Genomic DNA, 18,730 nt, shown 5'->3' with positions numbered 1-18,730 from the left:
GTATAGGGCTCTTCCAATTAGGACAGCTCTTCAATGTAGTATGAAGGAGATAGACCCCTTTTGCCCATTCTGCTCAAGCGAACCCAAAACAATCAAGATGTTCTTCTCCATTACAACTTCATTAGGGCTATTTGGTTCAACAACATACTCGACCTAAGATCAAAGAATAGGGCCACTTGGCTCCTTAACATTTGTTCAACACCGAGATAAAATGACACATGTGTTACTGTTTTAACATATTATGAAGTTTATGGAGATGTGGGAATAAATTCATTTTCAGTGGCAAGAAATCTTGCCCTCGTCAAGTTCTCTCTATACCTAAGATGAGCTTTGGGAACTCTGCATTTTGTCCACCTTTAGATTATTTCGTCAAGCATGTTCAAGCCTCCTCTCCTTTTGTGCAGCATTGTGATTAGGTCTACGACTTATATGGAGATTTAAAATTTGCTAAAAAATTACTAAGCATAAAAGAATTTTTTTTTCATATAAATCGCTAACCCGATCAGTAATTCATATTTAGAAGTCAAACCAGAAAACGATTAAGAATAGTTTTCTCTCATGCTTAGCAATTTCTTAATAAATTAAAAATTTTTATATAAGTCATTGTCCCAATCAATAATTTTTTAACTTATCCAGTCTCTTATTTAAGGTAGACTTGTAACATAAAAATTTTATGATGGTTAATTTGGTGAAAAACTCTTTTTAATACCTCATCGGAATAGATTGTGCTTTTGTTGGGACACTTTTTGTAATTCTCTAATTTGAGGTTTTGGCTGATCTAAGTCTGTCTACACACCAAATAACCAACCCAAGTAGGTGAATTACGAACTTATTACTTTACTAGTTAAGTTTTGATCCATGCACCCATGTAAGACAATACGTACGTGCCTACGAGAATCATTACCTAAGTAATGATTTAAATTTAATATAAATTATTTCTTCTGTAAGCTATTTTACGTATTAATAAATAAGAAAAATATTTCAAGTCCGCGTATCGCTGAATAGTTAAGCAATCTTTATGGCAGTTCTTTAATTTGCTGATAATATCGAAAATTGCCCATTGAATTGCTATCTTTGAAAATCGCTCACTCAGATAAATAAATTTGTAACCCATCTATTATATATAATGTTTGATGTGAACACCTCTAATTTTCTTCCAAAGCTTAAAATAAGTAATAGAATTTCTTAGAAGAGTATCTCCAAATATTAAAATTAATACGGCCGACCAAAATATTATGAAGAAAGGAGAGAAGAAATTTTATCTAGAGAGAAAAAAAAGGAGCGAAGGAAAGAATGTTAAAAAGAACTTCTATGTCGCTCTCAACCCAACTCCGTAATAAACTCCTCCAAGAATTGGTCTGCTAGCTGTACGGCCGGTTGTTCTTTTTAATTTTCCCAGCAAAATATATAAAAAAAAGAGAGTATATGCTTATGCTGTGAGAGGCCTCGACGGTCGGCATAGTAATAATCCTCGGCTTCCGCTTGTCGTCGTATCAGAACACAAAGCTCTCGTTCCTAACGATGCAAACCGAGTGCCAGCTCTCTCGCTTCCCTCTAATTACGTCATACCAAAGCCCAAAGAAAGAGAGTCAATTTCCGCTTCCTATGAGATGAGCAGTGGAACCCAGAGCTGAAGTAAAATGGCTCGCCAACTGTTCGACGGTATGCCTCCTCCTCCTCCTTCTGCTCTTTAGTTGCTACCATCACTAGAATAGAAAGAGAGAAGTTGAGTGATAAACTCGGTGATGGCTTCTGCGAGAATTGTGCTAAGTTGTCAGGAAGAAGCAAACTCTGTTATGATTTTCTGCAGCTGGAGGGAGGTAGTTGTAATTGTGGAGTCATCTTTGATTAGTTTGGAAGTCGTTAAGTTGATCAACACAACCGGCGGTGAGAATGCACAATGACGAATTTTGTAGTTATTTTGAGATTTAAGGTGATGAATTAGTTCTTCAATTCAAGTGCTGAAACACTATGTCCTTAAAATGTGAAAGGAAGGATTAGGAGTAAGTAATAAGTATTATCAACTAGTTAATGGGCCAAATTATTATGCTTTTGGTCGGAAAAATCATCAAGGAAATTGTGCTACCTAAACCTATTTGATATAGATTACTGGTAGCAATTATTTTATATACTTAAGTCAGCTAGGTCAAACAACTAAAAATAAAAATTATCTTTGAAGTGAAGTTAAATTTCTGAGCTTCATAAAAATCTTGATACCAAAAATAGGTTAGTTTCAATGCCATAGATTCATGATTCTTGTTCTTCTCTGTTGTTCTAAATCTGGGAAGATCTTTTGGCATTTCTAGGTCCGAACAGGGAGAGTTATTTCTTAGCCTGACAGTATCAAATATATTTATATTATTCGTATATACATATATCATCTCCATATTTAAGTCTTCAACATTTGGTATCCAGAGCGTTTGAAACTGTTGAAAACAGTCTTCACAACAAAGTAAATATGGCTGATACCTTGAAGCTTCCATTAAGATTAGGCTCAGTTTAACTAGGTACCTAGATGTTGCAAATATTACATTTGTACTCTAGTTTTTCTTAAAAAATATTTTAGACAAACTCAAAGCAATTTAGAATTCTGCAGAAAGCTATTTTCCTTTATTTTAGAATGGCGTTTTGCGCAAAACACTAAAGTTGTTTTTCGTTTGCACGTTTGCCCCATTTTGGTTATCCTCTGCAAGGAGAACAAAATTGACTCTTTTTGGACTAAAGTGCCTTTATTTTTGTGTGGGGAGGGAAAAGACCTTCTTTACATGCAAGTTTGTCCTTTTCAAAAACATAAATTATATATTTATGTAGAGAAGACAATACCTTTTTGAAATAAGCATTCCTCAAGCATATATTTAAGTGCTAAATGGTATCAAATGAAGAAAAACCACCTTATTAGTGAGCATATGTGCTCTTATACAGTTTCTACGGAGTATAGCAAGCTTTTACGGATTTACATATTTACCTACGAATTTAGAGCAATTTTCTGCCCATTGAATAGTAATAAGTGAAGATTGTATTGTATTTATATGTAAAAGCAAATCCAATGTACTTTACCTCATACCAACCATGCTTTATGCGTATTTGAGTGCCAAGAGGCATTAAAGAAGAAGAAACCATCGTATTTGTGTTCAGATAGGGCAATACATTTAATTTTTGGAGAAATATAAGCTAATATATTTATTATACATTTAATTAGCACTTACTGTATATAGTAACCTGTACTTATTATATATTAATTATGCACTTACTATATGTCGTAAGTGCATATTTGAATTTTTAGGTAAATATTTTAGTGCCAAGTGACATCAAATAAAAAGAGATACCATATTAGTGTGCATATGTGTTTGTATATAGGTTTTGCAGAATTACAAAAAATTTCTATGGAATGAACAATAATAAGTAAGAATTAAACATAGAATAAGTGAAATTGTATGCTATTTGATGCATAGAACCAAATCTAACTTACTTTAACTCATACCAAGCATTTTTCACGCAAGTAGTTTAGTTGCCAAAAGGTAACTAAAAAGAAAAAAGCCGTCACATTTGTGTTCATATAGGCCAATACATTATTTCTTTTTTGAGAAATGTAAACCAATACATTTATTAGGTAAATATTTGAGAGCCAAATGGCATCAAATTAAAAAAAAAAGGCATTGTGTTAATGTCTATATGTGCTTTTATATGGTTTTAAGAGGTTTACAGCATGTTTCTACTGATTTATAATATTTTTCTATGGATTGAATAGTAATAAGTGAGGATTAAGCATATAATAAGTGAAATTACACAATATTGATAGAATCCAAAATTTTGGAATTTAGTTTTGGAATCAAAATCGGCCGTATCAACTGGTCGAATCAAATCAAGACTATTTTTAATTAAATAAAATTTTAAATATTATATAAAAATGTAAAAAAATTCTAAAAATTTAGAAAAAATGATAAGAAAATAAGAAAATAAAAATTACTACCACAAGCCAAATTTTATTTTTTTTATGATGTTAATGTTTTTCTTACTTCTCTCGCTTCTCTTCCCCGCTCTTTATCTTTATCTCTTCTTCCCTCTCCCTCTTATTGCTGCATCCAACAACTATTTTTTTCCTCCAGTTCCTCTCTCTCTTCTTTTCCCTCTCTTTTTTTTCTCCTTCTCTTCCTTTCTCTCCCTCTTACTGCTCAGAGCCCACCTCTCTCTCTTTTACTCCTTGTCTTCTTCCCTCTCCCCTTTATTGTTGCAGCCCACCTCTCTTTTTCCTCTATTTCTTCTCTCTCTCTCTCTCTCTTTCTCTCCTTCTCTTCTTCCCTCTCTCTCTTCCTACCGCAGCCCACCTAGTTCTCTCTCTTCCTCCCTCTCTTTCTCTCTTTTTCCCTCTCTTTCCCTCTCATCTCTTCCTCAATTCCTCCCTCTGTCACTGTTACTACAATAGATTTTCTATTGCAGTAACAGGGATAGAGACTCAGAGAGAGAGGGAGGAAGAGAAAGAGTAGGGAGGAGGGATCGCCGAAAGGAAGAGAAAAAGAAAGAAAGAGAGAAAAAAAGAAAAACAAAAAAATTTCACCCAAGGTCACCGGAGGTCAAGATAATTGAATCTTTGTCAGAATAAGAAAGAAAAGAGATACAGGTCGAATCTAACCTCCTACACCCGTATTAATGGCATCGGCTAATATAGATCGAGTATTAGCTGATCTGACTAACACCTAATTGAAACCAGTCAACAGACTTGTTTTGGCTTGGGCCCGATCCTTTTCGATCGATCCAACTCGGGATCGGCCAAAACTAGGTTCAATGTTCTCTACTTTATATCAAGCATTCTCTCAGCAAATGTTTGGGTCTTAAATGACTTAATTTCTAAAGATGACAATGGCAGTATTGTTTAGATAAAATGCTGGTAGGAGAAAGATGAAGAAGAAGAAGAGTATTTAATATATTTATTTTAGATAAATAATTGTCTTCTCTAAAAAAGGATATTGTTTTCAAGGTTCTAAACTAGGTATCAGGATTGGGATCAACTGTAGAAAAAATGATTACATATTAGCCACCCATGTCAAATTAGATTAATTTTAATTACATACAATTTTAAATATTATTTAAAATGCATGAAAATTTTGAAATATCTTAAAAAATAATAGAAAAATAAGAAAATAAAAATTACTTGCATATGTAGCTTAAATTAAAGAAAAAACTCTCTCAAAACCATAATAAATTCCAAGTTGAATTTGGTAAATTTCTATAATTGTAAATTATTGTTGCAGAAGTGAGATAAATAGAGAGATCTCTCTCTTCACTAGTGTTATATAGCAACAAGAAAAGATGAGTTAAAGAGTGAAACGAGAAAGTGAGAAGAGAAATAAGGAAAAAAAGAAAAGGAAAAATACTCACTCGAGTTCACCAGAGCGTGGAATAGCTGGGAGGCTCACTAGAGGAGCTCGCTGAAGTGTGAGAGGTGGGAGAAGAGTGAGTATGAGATATAGAGAGTAAAAATTGAAAACTTAAAAGAAGGTAGTTGGGATATCAATTACTAATATTTCCTAGGTCATATCCATTTTAGATTCGACCTAAATCTTTACAAAAATTAGTTTTAGCCAATCCGGCAAATACTGGCCAATACCAAATTGAAACTAGTCACTAGTCTGGATTAGGATTGCCGATTTTGGAACCATGACTATTTCTCTTTGGGAAATGACAAACTAGCATTAACTACTAGGATCTGTCAACCAACAATTGATGTTGTCTTATCCAGCTATATATGGAACTAGTATTCTTTATCATAGAAATTTCTTAGGAAATCAAGAACTTATGAGCCAAAAATAATGTGTGATCATTGTAGAAAGGGATAGCAGAATAATCAATCTTGACTTAGTATCAAATAATGTATTATCCATTTTATTGGAAATGTACATCATGATGTAATAGAGAATTAATGGACATAAAATATAAGGGAATTTATCAAAAATACCCAACAATTTTATTTTATTATCATTTACATTCTACCATATAGATATTTATCATTCGACCCCTGCATTTGGCCTAAAATGCCCTAAAAACATCCCACCATTAGTTTTTTTATTTGTTAGTTACCATGTAGATGAGTTAGGATAACTATAGATACAAAATAGTTGTAATACCCTTGAATAATGTTTCTAGGTTAAGTTAAGAATAAATGGAGACTAGATACTTAAAGTCATATAAGGAGTATTTTAGGTAATTTTAATTTTGATTTTCAAAAGTAACATACTATTCTCTATTCCAGTAACTACTGTTAGGGTAGGGTTGTCAAGAAAGCTCGTCGGCTCATAAGCTTTGCTCATTTAGAGCTTGACTCAAGCTCAGCTTGAGCTCTAAATGAGCCGAGTCGAGTTGGCTTTTTGAGCTCGAAATGCTAATCAAGCTAAGCCGAGTTAGAGTCAACTCGCTCGAGCTCAGCTCGAATAAGCTCGATATATAATATATGAGATCATACTACATATATACATACAAAATAAATGTATATATGTTATATAGCACAGTTGGTTAAAATAGCTCCTATTAACCCAATCAACTTGGGTTTGAATCCTAGCCTTCACCATTATTTTGCTATTTTCCCATATAACACTATGATTTTTGTATCGAGCTATAGTCCAGCCCACAGAAGCCCATTAAGCCCATGAGCCGGCGAGCCGAGCTCGGACCTTATCGAGCTGAAGATGAGCCGAGCTGACCTCAGCTTTTCCAGCTCAAATCGAGCTCGAGCTTAACCCGAGCTCAACTTTTCCACCTCTCAAGCCAAGCTGAGCTGAGCCTAGCTCGTTTACACTCCTATGTTAGGGTGGAATTAATCTAGTATATTTTTGATACATTAAAAGCAAAATGCATTAGTTGAATGATAAATATCTATATAGTAGAATGTAAATGATAATAAAAGCAAAAGGCAGGGTGTTTTTGATTAATTTCCTATAATACTGTCTTAGTCTAAATTTTTGCAACATCATCACTTGCATACCTTGCATTTTATTTATTATTATTATGATAGTGCTTTCTTTTTAGCTATTTTAATTGCTAATGCGAAAGAAATAGCTCAACAAGCTAACACAAATGCTGCACTCAATGTCTAACCTCATTTTGGTGGTTTCAACTTAGAGCCCACTAAGGCTGATATGCCCTCCGATGAGGAAGTAAACTGTGAGCTGAAACACATAACAATGTCGTAGTGTGATTGCATAACAATGGTGTAGTGTGATTGCTTTTTCTTTTCTTGTATTTTTATTTATCCTACTCTAAAACTCTTGTGTTCTTTTTGCTCTTTCTTGGCTTAATTTGCTGGTGAAACTGCTCACCAGTATTTGGCCACGGTGGGGATATTTGTTGGAAGGGCCATTAATCTTCTTGTCCTTATTATTTTGAGGTGGACTTTTTGAATAGTTCAATCCCATACGGGACAAGATAAATTATATGATTCTTATTATGCATTTATTGGTTTGAACATAAAGTTTGTTTGTGCTCTACTGGTTGTATACCACCCAAACCTCAGATCAGTCATTTTTATTTTAAGCAGCTTGACTTCAGAAATATAAGCTATCAGTTCAAGTTGAGTCATTTCATATTGTATGTTCAACGGAACCTTCACATTTGATCTTGTAGCATCAATTATGTTAGTGAGCTAAGCAGAGATATAGACATCTAAAATTTTCTCAAGTTCATGCATTTTTCAAAGGTGATATTTTATGTTGGATACAATTGATTTGCGACTGTCTGATTTTCACTTTTGCAGGAGTGTCTCCATTGCCATCTCCTTCTGAAGTATTCTTCTCAGAGTCCTCTTCTAAAACGCCAACTGTAGCAATCTCACTCTTTTTCATTGGTGGCATCTCTACTCTTGTTATTCTTTTAATTGTTTTGGCTGTTTGTTGGAAGTGTATCAAACGAGAGTTATTATGGAAATTTGTGCAACAGAAGAAGAGTATTTCAGGTAAACCTTATTAGCTTATGTGGAAGCACCTAAGAGCAAATCTACTTGAGAAGTCTTATGTTATTGTTCTTCTTATGCTACAAGTTCCCGAGTACTTCAGTGATAATCTTCGAACTATATACTATTTCGACTACCAAACTTTGAAGAATGCCACAAGAGATTTCCACCCAAAAAACCAGTTGGGAAGAGGAGGTTTCGGACCAGTCTTTCAGGTAACAATGCCAAGAAGAGAGCCACAAGGACTGCTGTCTTGATCTCCAAGTACCTCCAAATGTTTTGAGCGTATATCAGCTCATGAGATGTTAATTTAACAGGGGAAGCTAGCAGATGGAAGGATGATCGCAGTGAAGCAACTGTCTCTCGGAAAGTCTCAGCAAGGGGAGTCTGAATTTCTAGCTGAAGTTAGAATGATAACCAGCATCCAGCATAAGAATCTTGTTCGCCTTGTTGGATGTTGTTCAGAGGGTGAACAACGTCTGCTTGTGTACGAATACATGAAAAATGGAAGCTTGGACAATATAATCTATGGTTAGCATCTCAATCTGATAGATTGTAGTAGTACTATTGGATCATCCTAATGCACTGTGAACTAGAGAGGAATTTGCATCAGGTGCATACTTGGATGGTATGTGGATAATTTTGTCAAGGATCCCTGTAAAAGTAATAGCTAATTATATCGTCTTATAAGGCTATCTTTTTTATGCTATGCTATAATCAGGGTGTTACCATATAACTAATTTTACAGAACTCTTTCTTGCGACTAGAGAAAGGTTGTTAATTTATTAATGTGTTTGCAAAATTGATAGGGAAAAGCGAGACAATTTTGGACTGGCAGACTTGGTTTCAAATTATTGTCGGTGTTGCTCGAGGTTTACAATATCTCCATGAAGACTCAAACTTAAGAATTGTTCATCGAGATATCAAAGCAAGCAACATTCTCCTTGATGACAAATTTCAACCTAAAATTAGTGATTTTGGTCTGGCTAGGTTCTTCCCTGAAGACCAAGCATATCTCAGTACCACAGTTGCTGGAACTCTGTAAGTTACTAATTATTTTCTAATGACCTATTCTCTTCTCCTTATAGTTTTATTGATTTGTATGGTTATTTCTGATAGCATATGGCTACATAATCGAGGAAAATTATGTGGTACTTTTGTCTTATAACTGTAAATATTTTCGTATTACATATTCTAAGTTGCATGTTGAAGATTTTATACCTTATCCTAGTTTGTTGGACAGAATTCGGTCCCTCTCACATGTTAGGAGAAAAAACAAGTAGCCATAACAATTGACTGTCAATTTCTTGCATCACCCTTGGTGTCCATGCTATCTATGGAAACTGCTGATGGCGCTGTTGACATTCTACCGATGATGAGGTTGGGTGAAAGGATTGTCAAACAATGTACCCTCAATAGCCAATACCAATGGTTCATATTGTGCATCTATAATGAAGATGATCAACTTTCTAGCTGTGATTAAATGAGTGGAAGCCATCTAGCAGTTCAAGAGTTCTTCTGCTTCCACCTCTACAGAATAAATAGTTTCCTAGAAACATACATAACTTTTAAAGTAGGGCACTCAAAGTCCTAACAGATTCTGTGATGGAAGTCCCACAATTAATTATTGATCCCAAGTAAGGTCTTTGATTATTGAACATTTATCGATCTTAATTAGGTGGTAACTGAACTTCGTTAGGAACTTTAAAGGTCCATCATGCCTTGGCTGTAATTGGACCGAACAGTCTGTCAAACACACTGCCATGCTTCAATAGAAAACTCTCTTTTGTCTATAATTACATCTGTTATAGCAGTTATGATAAGCTTCTAGTTTTTCTAATATGAATTTGTCATCACAGAGGCTACACTGCACCAGAATATGCCATCAGAGGAGAGCTTTCAGAAAAAGCTGACATCTATAGCTTTGGTGTACTTGTTCTTGAAGTTATTAGTAGCAGGAGAAACACAGATCTTACACTACCAAATGAAATGCAATATCTTCCTGAATATGTATGCAATTCATTTTAGGCCATTGCCTTCATATCTACATTGAAGTAAATACAAAAATTATCATGGCTAGAAAAACGTGATTCTTGTATTTCTTCTTGCAGGCATGGAAGCTTTACAAAAGATCAAAGATAATTGATTTAGTAGATCCAGCACTGCAAGTTGATGGAATTATCAAAGAAGATGTCTTACAAGTCTGTCATGTAGCTATGTTATGCCTCCAGTCATTACCAAACTTAAGGCCCCCGATGTCTGAAATAGTTGCAATTTTAACTTGCAAGAGAGAACCCATTCATCATCCTGTGAAACCAACATTTCTGAACAGGAAGCATCGAACAGATACAAATACTTCATGCGAGAGTGCTTCTAATGTTCTCTCTCCATCGTCTTTTGCTGGCTCTCAACCTGATGACTCTTCTTAGCCCTGGGAAAGTTCTAAGATTATAATGCCAACTGGATACTGATTGATATCCCATAAGAGTTGCAGCCTTGAAATGTTGAAGGTTCTTGAAATCTGCAACCAGACCTTCCGGAATGGAGATCTCTATTAGTTGTTAGATTCTAATGAAAAGAAAGGTTAGCAGTTAGGTACTGACTGATGTCTACTGCACAAGCTGCAGTTCATAGCAATAACATACACCTCAGTAGGTTATATTCGGATTCAGGAAGCATGACTGACGATTTCTTGTCATTTGAATTAAGGCAGATATAATAGTGTAGATACATTGAGGAATTCCGGCCATTCTTCAAATTGCGTATCCATGTAGAGTCTAATATTTGGCTCCATGAATAATGTTTATATATGAAAAGTTAAGATTTTCCTTTCATTTTCTCTCTTTGGCAAATGAAAGTCCAAAAACGAGAATGACTTTCTCCATGAATTAATGTTTTGCTTCGTAGGAAGCCTTTTGACACAAATACCTATTCACCAGTAAGCTTTATTTCTACACTTCTTCAAGCATTACGCCATAAACTTCGAAGCTCTGGTTTGCTTTGTTTACTCTATGAGCAAAGGAACAACGGTGGAACTCATGGAAATGAGCATATGTGCCATTTAATCAGTACTATACAGGAGATCCTGAATGTGCGGGTGAAGGGTATCCAAATTTATATATAGTCAAGTTCAGAGACACGACTATGAATGGAGAAGAGAAGCTCTACTTCTCTTTGTTTTTCTTTTTCTGGTAAAAAGGTAATCATTATGCTACCACAAAAAAGGGAGACTATTGCCCCCATAGACTTACTTAATATGGGTTTCAGATTGCACATTCTCGCTGTTTTATCTTTTCTATTATAAAATAAACCTAATTTTACTGTCTTCAGACATATTTGTCCTTTGCCAAACCTTTTACAAAGCTCTGAGAACTGCATATGTGAGAACATAAAATGATGATATTATCCTAATTCACGAGGTTTTTTTTATAAAGATTATATAGAATAGAAGAAGGTTTAAAAGTGCATGTCTTCTGTCTTCTTAGTGCCGTACACTAGCTTTGACACGACTGCTTTAATGAACGCATTAATTGAGATAATGTTACCCACCGCATGAGATATGCAATGTATGACTTGAGATATGGGACGGATCACATCCATTCTTTATTCCTCACTAGCCAGCAACGGTCCATCTCCTTCTCAAAATTGTAGTTTAAAATTAGGTGTAATTTTTATTGAAGCACAAAAGTAAAGACTATGAACCCTAATTGTTGTTACTTTTTCCACTTAGCCTTAATCTTCAGTGCTTCACTATCGATTTTCCTTCATAAATTATGTTCTTGCAAATATTGAATAGTTTTTCAACATTAGTTTTCATTCCCGTTTATCGTCCATCTCATTTGTAGTAAACCCTATGCAATTTTCTTTGTTCATCTCATTTTCAACATAAATTTTGATTTGTAGTATTTGTTCTTGTGTCCTGTTCATTCACCATTTTTTATTTGTATTTGTCTTAGTTATTTTTTCTTATCTCTATTCCTTTGTTACTATTCAGTATATCGTCAAAAAAGATGTTCGAACAAGAAGAACATGAGTTTATTTGAAGTATTCTAGATATCATGAGTAAATCCTATTTAAACTCACAGCTATAGTCATTTAGTCATTCCGTTGTTGCAATCGAGTCAATCCTTAGGCTGTTAATGTAATTCTTTATTATTCAACATTTTTTGTTACATGATTACGTATTACGTCAACATCCACTTGTTTTGTATATTTCCTAAGTAATTTGCTATTGACTAATGGAACTTGTTAAGTATCAATATAAATCATTAGAACTCTACGTAATTTGCTATTGACCAACAAAACTCATTAAGTATCAACGTAAATCGCTAGAGCCCTTGTAATTTGCTACTAGACAATGTAACTCGTTACGTATCAACTTAAATTGCTAGAGACCTATGTAATTCGTTACTGACCAACGTAACTCATTAAGTGTCAACGTAAATCACTAGAGCCCTACATAATTTACTAATTACTTATGTAATCAAAGAGTCTTGTATTCAATGTTCATTGTTTTTAATAGTTTATCCATTTGTGTCCTACAGTTTCTCGTTGCTACGCCTCCAAAGTTTCTTCTCGATACTAGTACGGTTTAGGAGGTTCACAAGAGAGTGCCAGCATACTGTTTCGGTTCATCTTAGATTTCCCTAGCATACCCCCGGACCAAGTGTTGCTAACATACATTATCAATTGTTGGAGAGATGGATACACATTTTTTATTGGGCACCAATTTCTTAGATGGAAGTTGAAGAGAGAGTTGAAGAATGAGGAAGCAATGAAGTGATAGGAAATTCTAATAAAAGAGATCTCTTTCTTAGAAAGACATTTTGATAACTCCAGTTTGATCAATCATTAGAGACAGGAGATTGTTCCACAACATTTGTCAGATAGAGATTTGGAAGTAGACATCCTCGATTTTGTGAGGATTTACATACTATACCTTTTTAAGAGTATTCTATTATACACAAGCAACTATACCCATTTGAATTGGCTTAGTATTTGGAAGATATCTCTGAAAAACTACTCACTTTCTCGATGAAGAACTTTATGAATTTGACACTCCATAGATAAAAAGATAGAACGGAATACACAAATTAACATAAAAAAACCCTTATCAACTAAGGGTGAAGAAAACTACATACCTCTTCTACGAGGTAAAACTAAGCACTATAAAATTAGCAGTTACAAGAATACTTGCAAACCAATTGTTATTACTAACAATCATCTTGATAATGTTTTGCTTGACACCCTCTTGGATTAAGCATAGAATGAATCAAATGTCTTAAAGCTTCTAGCACCTCCAAGACTCCCTTTTTTCTCAAAAATATAACTCTTATCACCTCTCTCGAGTTAGTTCTCCCCTTTTCAAGTTGACATTATATATCACCGAAAAGATAGCCTCCAGAAAAATCTAATTTGATCCAATAAGAGAACTTAGGTAACCCATTCAAACTAGATCTGAGTCATTTGAATGTATTGGTGTTCCGATTGTAACTCGTTCCAACTGCCTTCAAACATTGGAAATAAATTCTTCAAACAACTATCCAACATTTAAAATATCTAACTCTCTATAAAATGCCATTTTAACTCCCTTCTCATGTTGGAAATACTTAGTTTTCTAGAAATTTCTGTTCAAACACTTTTCCTATGTTGGAAATACTGAGCTATCTAAAAATTTTCATTCGAACATCTTTCCCACATTGGAAATATTGAACCCTCTGAAATTTTCATTCAAATGTCTTCTCACGTTGGAAGCTACTTTGCTCTTCATTGACATTCATTCAACTATGCGTACCATGTTTAAGTAGGATCATCATTCCGAAAATCGTTCGATCAGGTATCAAACCCTCCAAGAAATTCGTGGGAAAGAAATTGACTCGACTAACCAACCTGTTCGAAAAAAACATCTTCTTGCTTTCTTATTGATCTCCAAAATTGTGCTTTTGGTATTACAATGTAATCTAAAGAAATTTGACAATTACAAGTCCTAATAAACTCTCATTGGCAATTTCTTGACAAAATCAAAACTCCTCTAAATACAATGATTCTAAGAGTACAAACATCCTATTAGACAAAAGCACAACTTGACTGCATGAAGACCTTGCAAAACTGCAACTTTTATAGCAAATGCACATAACTCTAGAAGATTTGATAATAACAAAATAATAGCCATATGTCATGAACTTAATAGCAAGGCTCAGAACATATTACATATAAGCATCCGAGAACACACAATGTTAAGCATAATAACCAAGTCATCAACCGCAACCAAGCATAATAACAAAATCATCAACCACAACCAAAGATGAGCACAAAAGTCGAGGGACCAACTGGAGTCTCCTCTTCATCCTTAGACTCCTCTAAATCCTCAAAACAAGGACGACGGACCCCAAAAACATGAGAATGGTTGTGCCTTAAAGTAGATAGATCCAAAGGGCGAGGAGACTTAAGACATACTTCAGAAGGATCCACAATAGTCGACCGAGCCAGTATCGCTAACAAAATAGATCCACACATGAAGGAAAACACGATCTTTTTTCAGTTAGGTGGTTGGCCTTTTAGGCTTCATATTATAAAAGTAGATCAAGTTCAAAATACGGTAGAAGTCATTGAGGAAAGCATGAGCAATCATACTGGAATCCCAAATGGCATTTGAAGCAACAATCTCACAAACAACGGTTGTGATGTTGGGAGGATGTGAAGTAGGAGTAAATAGAAACATGTAATTTTCAACTCACGAAAACTAAAATTGAGTCGGCATTAGAGCTGCACTAATTGAAATATCGAACCCTTGAGCTCTTGACATTACCCGATCAACATTAACATCTGCATTGACATAAAATTCTCGAACCACCTCCACATATGCAGTCCCTCCCATACGAGTAAGTCCTGCCATGAACGCCTATAGAAAATAGCCTCCATTCCTAGATCAGTGAAATCCTCAATCCAAATATCTCGTTCAACCAATATGGGATGCTTTGGAAACCCCTCAACATATTTCTTTTCCCCTTTGTTGGACACAAACTTATTCACCATAGGCTGTGAACTACGCACCACCACTCGAAGCCTTGTGCTTAGCAACAACGAATTTTAGTCTAGGCATGGTTCTTACCAAAATAAGAAGGAAAGGAATGGAAAAACAAAATTAAATATTAAACATCCCAAACAAAAATCATGAAATGCAAGAGGGATGAAAACATTTTGAGGGAATAAAACCATACCTCAAATTCAGAATATAAACAGGTTGCTAGCTAAATCTAGAGGTTTCAAAGAGAAAAGATAGGAGAGAGCAAGGAGAAAAGGTGGGATGAAAGAGGGAAAAAGGAAAATGAACTATTTCAAATGGTTTTGAAACTCACATGCTTAAGTCGTTTGAACGAGATCTAGTTTGTTTTCAACAATTAGACAAAAGTACCAGAATTCAGACAAGCCAAAATAATTTTTAGCATCCAAGAAATCACAATTTTAGGCATTTTCTACAAATGTCGCACATAAAACAACAAAAATAAATTCTTCAAAAGAGTTGCGACAAGTAACTCAGAGAAACTTCTATTCAAACCATAGACAACAAGTTTTCACTACTATGAGTCATAATTGTGTTAGCGGAGGCACCAAGATCAGTGAACACAAAAAACTGATATATTAGAAAGCATTGACTGAGTAATGGAAGCAGAGGATAACCAAGATATAGTGAACTTAGACACAAAGCTCCTACAATGTAATATGTGATCTCAACATAATAATAAACAAGTTGTAATAAGGAATGTCTAACTCACTCCTAAATTCAAACTCACATGAAGAATTAACGTGCAATGATAGCTTTCACACTCAATGATAGGTACTACTTTTTTTGACAAATGAAGTTGTATCATGAAAAAACAGAAGAAGATATCACTGTCAAACTAGACAAGTGAGTAAGATGGCTTGCAGACTAACATGAGGTACCTCTTTTCATCGATCTTTTACTCCCTTTTTTTTGTAAAAATAGAGCTTGGTAGATTACTTCATAGTCATTTAGAATTAGAATACAGACAATCCTTTAAGCAATTAGCTATACCCTTGAATCAAAGATCAAGATGAGATTCAGAGGAAGAATAGGTAGAGAGCACAAAATAAAAATCAAGATACATATAAAGATCAAAACAAGAATATCAAGATTCAATAGATGAATTAGGTTCTCATCATGATCAAAAACACAATTTTTTTAAATAAGCTAGCCTAGTGGACAAAAAAAAAACAATAAGCACAAAACTCAAGATAACCCCTAGACCGGTCACAACGAAGGAATCATTGAGCAATGACACCCCCTGGGATGTCTTAAGATTTTCAAATTGTTGGGCATCCAAGGGTTTGATAAATAAATTACTTAATTGTAATTCAGTTTGCTTGTATTCCAAGGTAATAATTGATACGATCTCTCCTTTTTGACTAAGGCTTGATCTATTCCGATTTTCAGATCTGGACAAGATCTGACACGAAACTTTAAAAATAGATCTTGAAAGATGTCGTCGTCGGATCGACGGAAGATTTTGATATGTTCTAGTCCCAAAAAAGATCTTTCTAAAAAATCAAGTTTTAGGTGAATCAGATATCGGGATCTCGAGATATCGTCCGATTAGTAGACAAATATCGGGTAGTCTGTCTTATGATCCGTAGATAGAGGCACGAGATCCTAGATGATGGTGGATGGTGGTGGACCGGTAAGTAAGTGGTGGTGGAAGGGTTATGGGTGATGGAAGGATTAGGGCAACTGATGGATAGATTGAAAGAAGGGGGAGGAGAGGGCCGCCCCTAAGGGACTAGGGTGATTGGCCAATCGAGGGAGGTTAGAAGCAGCAATCGCGAGGAACGAGAGATATGAGAGAAGAAGACGAAGGAGGCAGGGCAAAAGCTCAATTCATCAATAATGATTCCATGGTTACCATCCACACCTTTAGAGGCTAACCAAATAATTCAAAAATGGTAATTATTAATCCTAAACAGTACATTTCCGTTGACCGCGTTCAAACGCCCCCGATCGCGTTTGAACGCACCTATTTCGCACTTCTCTAGATGTGCGAATGCGATGCAGGCATTCGCTGGCGCGTTCGAACGCACATTTCGCACTCTCTAGATGTGTGAATCTAATGCAGGCGTTCACAAGTGCGTTCGAACGCACTCCTCCCGCGTTCAAATGAGACATAGATAAAACTTATTTTTTAAAAAATTAAACACTAAAACAAGAGAAAAAGACATCCCTAAAGTGTATCCATGCTCGAGACGACATCAGTGAAATTCGAATCGTATCAATCCACCACGGTTCCGCAACCTTATCCTCAAGGTTTGAAATTAGGGAAGCGATCTTTGAACTCTAACTCAAGCTCCTCCATGATTTGATCCTCCGCATTGGTTCCCCACATATCTAAAAATAGAGGAAGGATTGGTGCTGAAAAGGAGGCGAGCTCACTTGTGTCCGGTTGGCGCGAAAGGGCATCGGCTGCTCAGTTCTCAATCCCCTTTTTGTAGACTAGTTCGTAGTCATACCCAAGGAGTTTTGTGACCCACCGTTGTTGTGCTGGGGTGTGCACATGTTGCTCCATGATGTAGGGTAAGCTATGCTAGTTCGTGCGGATAGTAAACCGTTGGCCAATCAAGTACGGTCGCCATTTGGTGACGGCGTGTAGAACTGCTAGCATTTCGTGCTCGCAGGTGGATAGCTGTCGCGACCGATTTGACAATGCCTTGCTCATATATGCCATGGGTCTGCCCTCTTGCATCAAAACTACTCCAATGCCCTCACCTAAAGTGTCGCATTCCCCCACAAAGGGCTTGTTGAAATCCGGTAGTGCTAGAATCAGTGCGGTAGACATGGCTATCTTCAATGCTTCGAAGGCCTCCGTCGCTTTGCCCGTCCACCTCCTTTTCTGAGTAAGGAGGTCAGCGGGGCAGCGATCTTGCCGTAGTTGGCAACGAATCGACGGTAGTACCCTGTCAACCCAAGGAATCCCCTCAATTCCCACTGATCAGTGGGAATCGGCCCGTCCACCTCCTTTTTCAGAGATATCTTGCTTGGATTAGCTTCCACTCCTCTCGCTGAGATTATATGTCCCAAGTACTTCACTCGTGGCTCTCCCAAAAGGCACTTGCTCATCTTGACTTTTAACTGGTTTTGTCACAAGATATTCAACACCTCACGCACATGCCGCAAGTGCTCGCTCCAAGTCCTGCTATACACTAGAATATCGTCAAAGAAGACGAGCACGTACTGACGCAAGAGCGGGCGAAAAATGTCATTCATCAGCCCTTGGAAGGTAGTCGGTGCATTGGTGAGCACAAACGACATGACTCGAAACTCATAGTGGTCATCGTGAGTTTGAAATGTCGTTTTGTGCACATCTTCCGGGTCGATGCGGATTTGATGGTACCCCGCTCTTAAGTCAAGTTTGCTGAAGTAAGTCGACCCTGTAAGTTCATCCAGCAACTCTTTGATCACCAGTATTGGATATCGGTCTTTGACGATGATCGCATTCAAGGCTCGGTAGTCGATGCAAAATCGCCAACTCCCGTCTTTCTTTCGAATCAACAACACCGGCGATAAGTAGGCGCTTCTACTCGGTTGAATAATCCCTTGCTCTAGCATCTCCACCACCAATTTGCTAATCTCTTCCTTTTGGACATGCGGGTACCGATAGGGCCGAACATTTGCTGGTTCAGCCCCTAGAATGATCTGGATGCGATGGTCATGCCGACGGGTCGGTGGTAGTCCATGGGGTTCCTCGAAGAGATCTTTGAATTCCTACAGCAGCTCTTGCA

General features: G+C 36.2%; 1 protein-coding gene across 1 annotated transcript; it reads left to right on the top strand.

Annotated features, from left to right (window-relative positions):
* The first annotated feature begins 1,436 nt into the window (after positions 1 to 1,436).
* LOC140797600 (cold-responsive protein kinase 1-like) lies at positions 1,437 to 10,773 on the top strand. Its single transcript, XM_073151184.1, has 7 exons — positions 1,437 to 1,662; positions 7,745 to 7,942; positions 8,027 to 8,154; positions 8,257 to 8,470; positions 8,749 to 8,980; positions 9,799 to 9,949; positions 10,051 to 10,773. The coding sequence occupies exons 1-7, from the start codon at positions 1,641 to 1,643 to the stop codon at positions 10,366 to 10,368; spliced, it is 1,263 nt and encodes a 420-aa protein (XP_073007285.1). The 5' UTR covers positions 1,437 to 1,640; the 3' UTR covers positions 10,369 to 10,773.
* Positions 10,774 to 18,730: the final 7,957 nt, after the last annotated feature.

Source organism: Typha latifolia, chromosome 1 (genome assembly GCF_019914945.1).
Source record: "Typha latifolia isolate L0001 chromosome 1, TyphaL0001v2, whole genome shotgun sequence".
In the NCBI taxonomy this organism is placed as follows: Eukaryota; Viridiplantae; Streptophyta; class Magnoliopsida; order Poales; family Typhaceae; genus Typha; species Typha latifolia.
The sequence above is the reverse complement of the archived record's forward strand: the minus strand, read 5'-3'. Positions and strand labels throughout refer to the sequence as shown.

Excerpts from the sequence above, each read along its gene's own strand:
- LOC140797600 (XM_073151184.1), top strand. The coding sequence starts at position 1,641 with ATGGCTCGCCAACTGTTCGACG. Across the intron at positions 8,471-8,748 it reads CTTGGACAATATAATCTATG|GGAAAAGCGAGACAATTTTG; the intron begins GTTAGCATCTCA and ends CAAAATTGATAG. Across the intron at positions 8,981-9,798 it reads ACCACAGTTGCTGGAACTCT|AGGCTACACTGCACCAGAAT; the intron begins GTAAGTTACTAA and ends TTGTCATCACAG.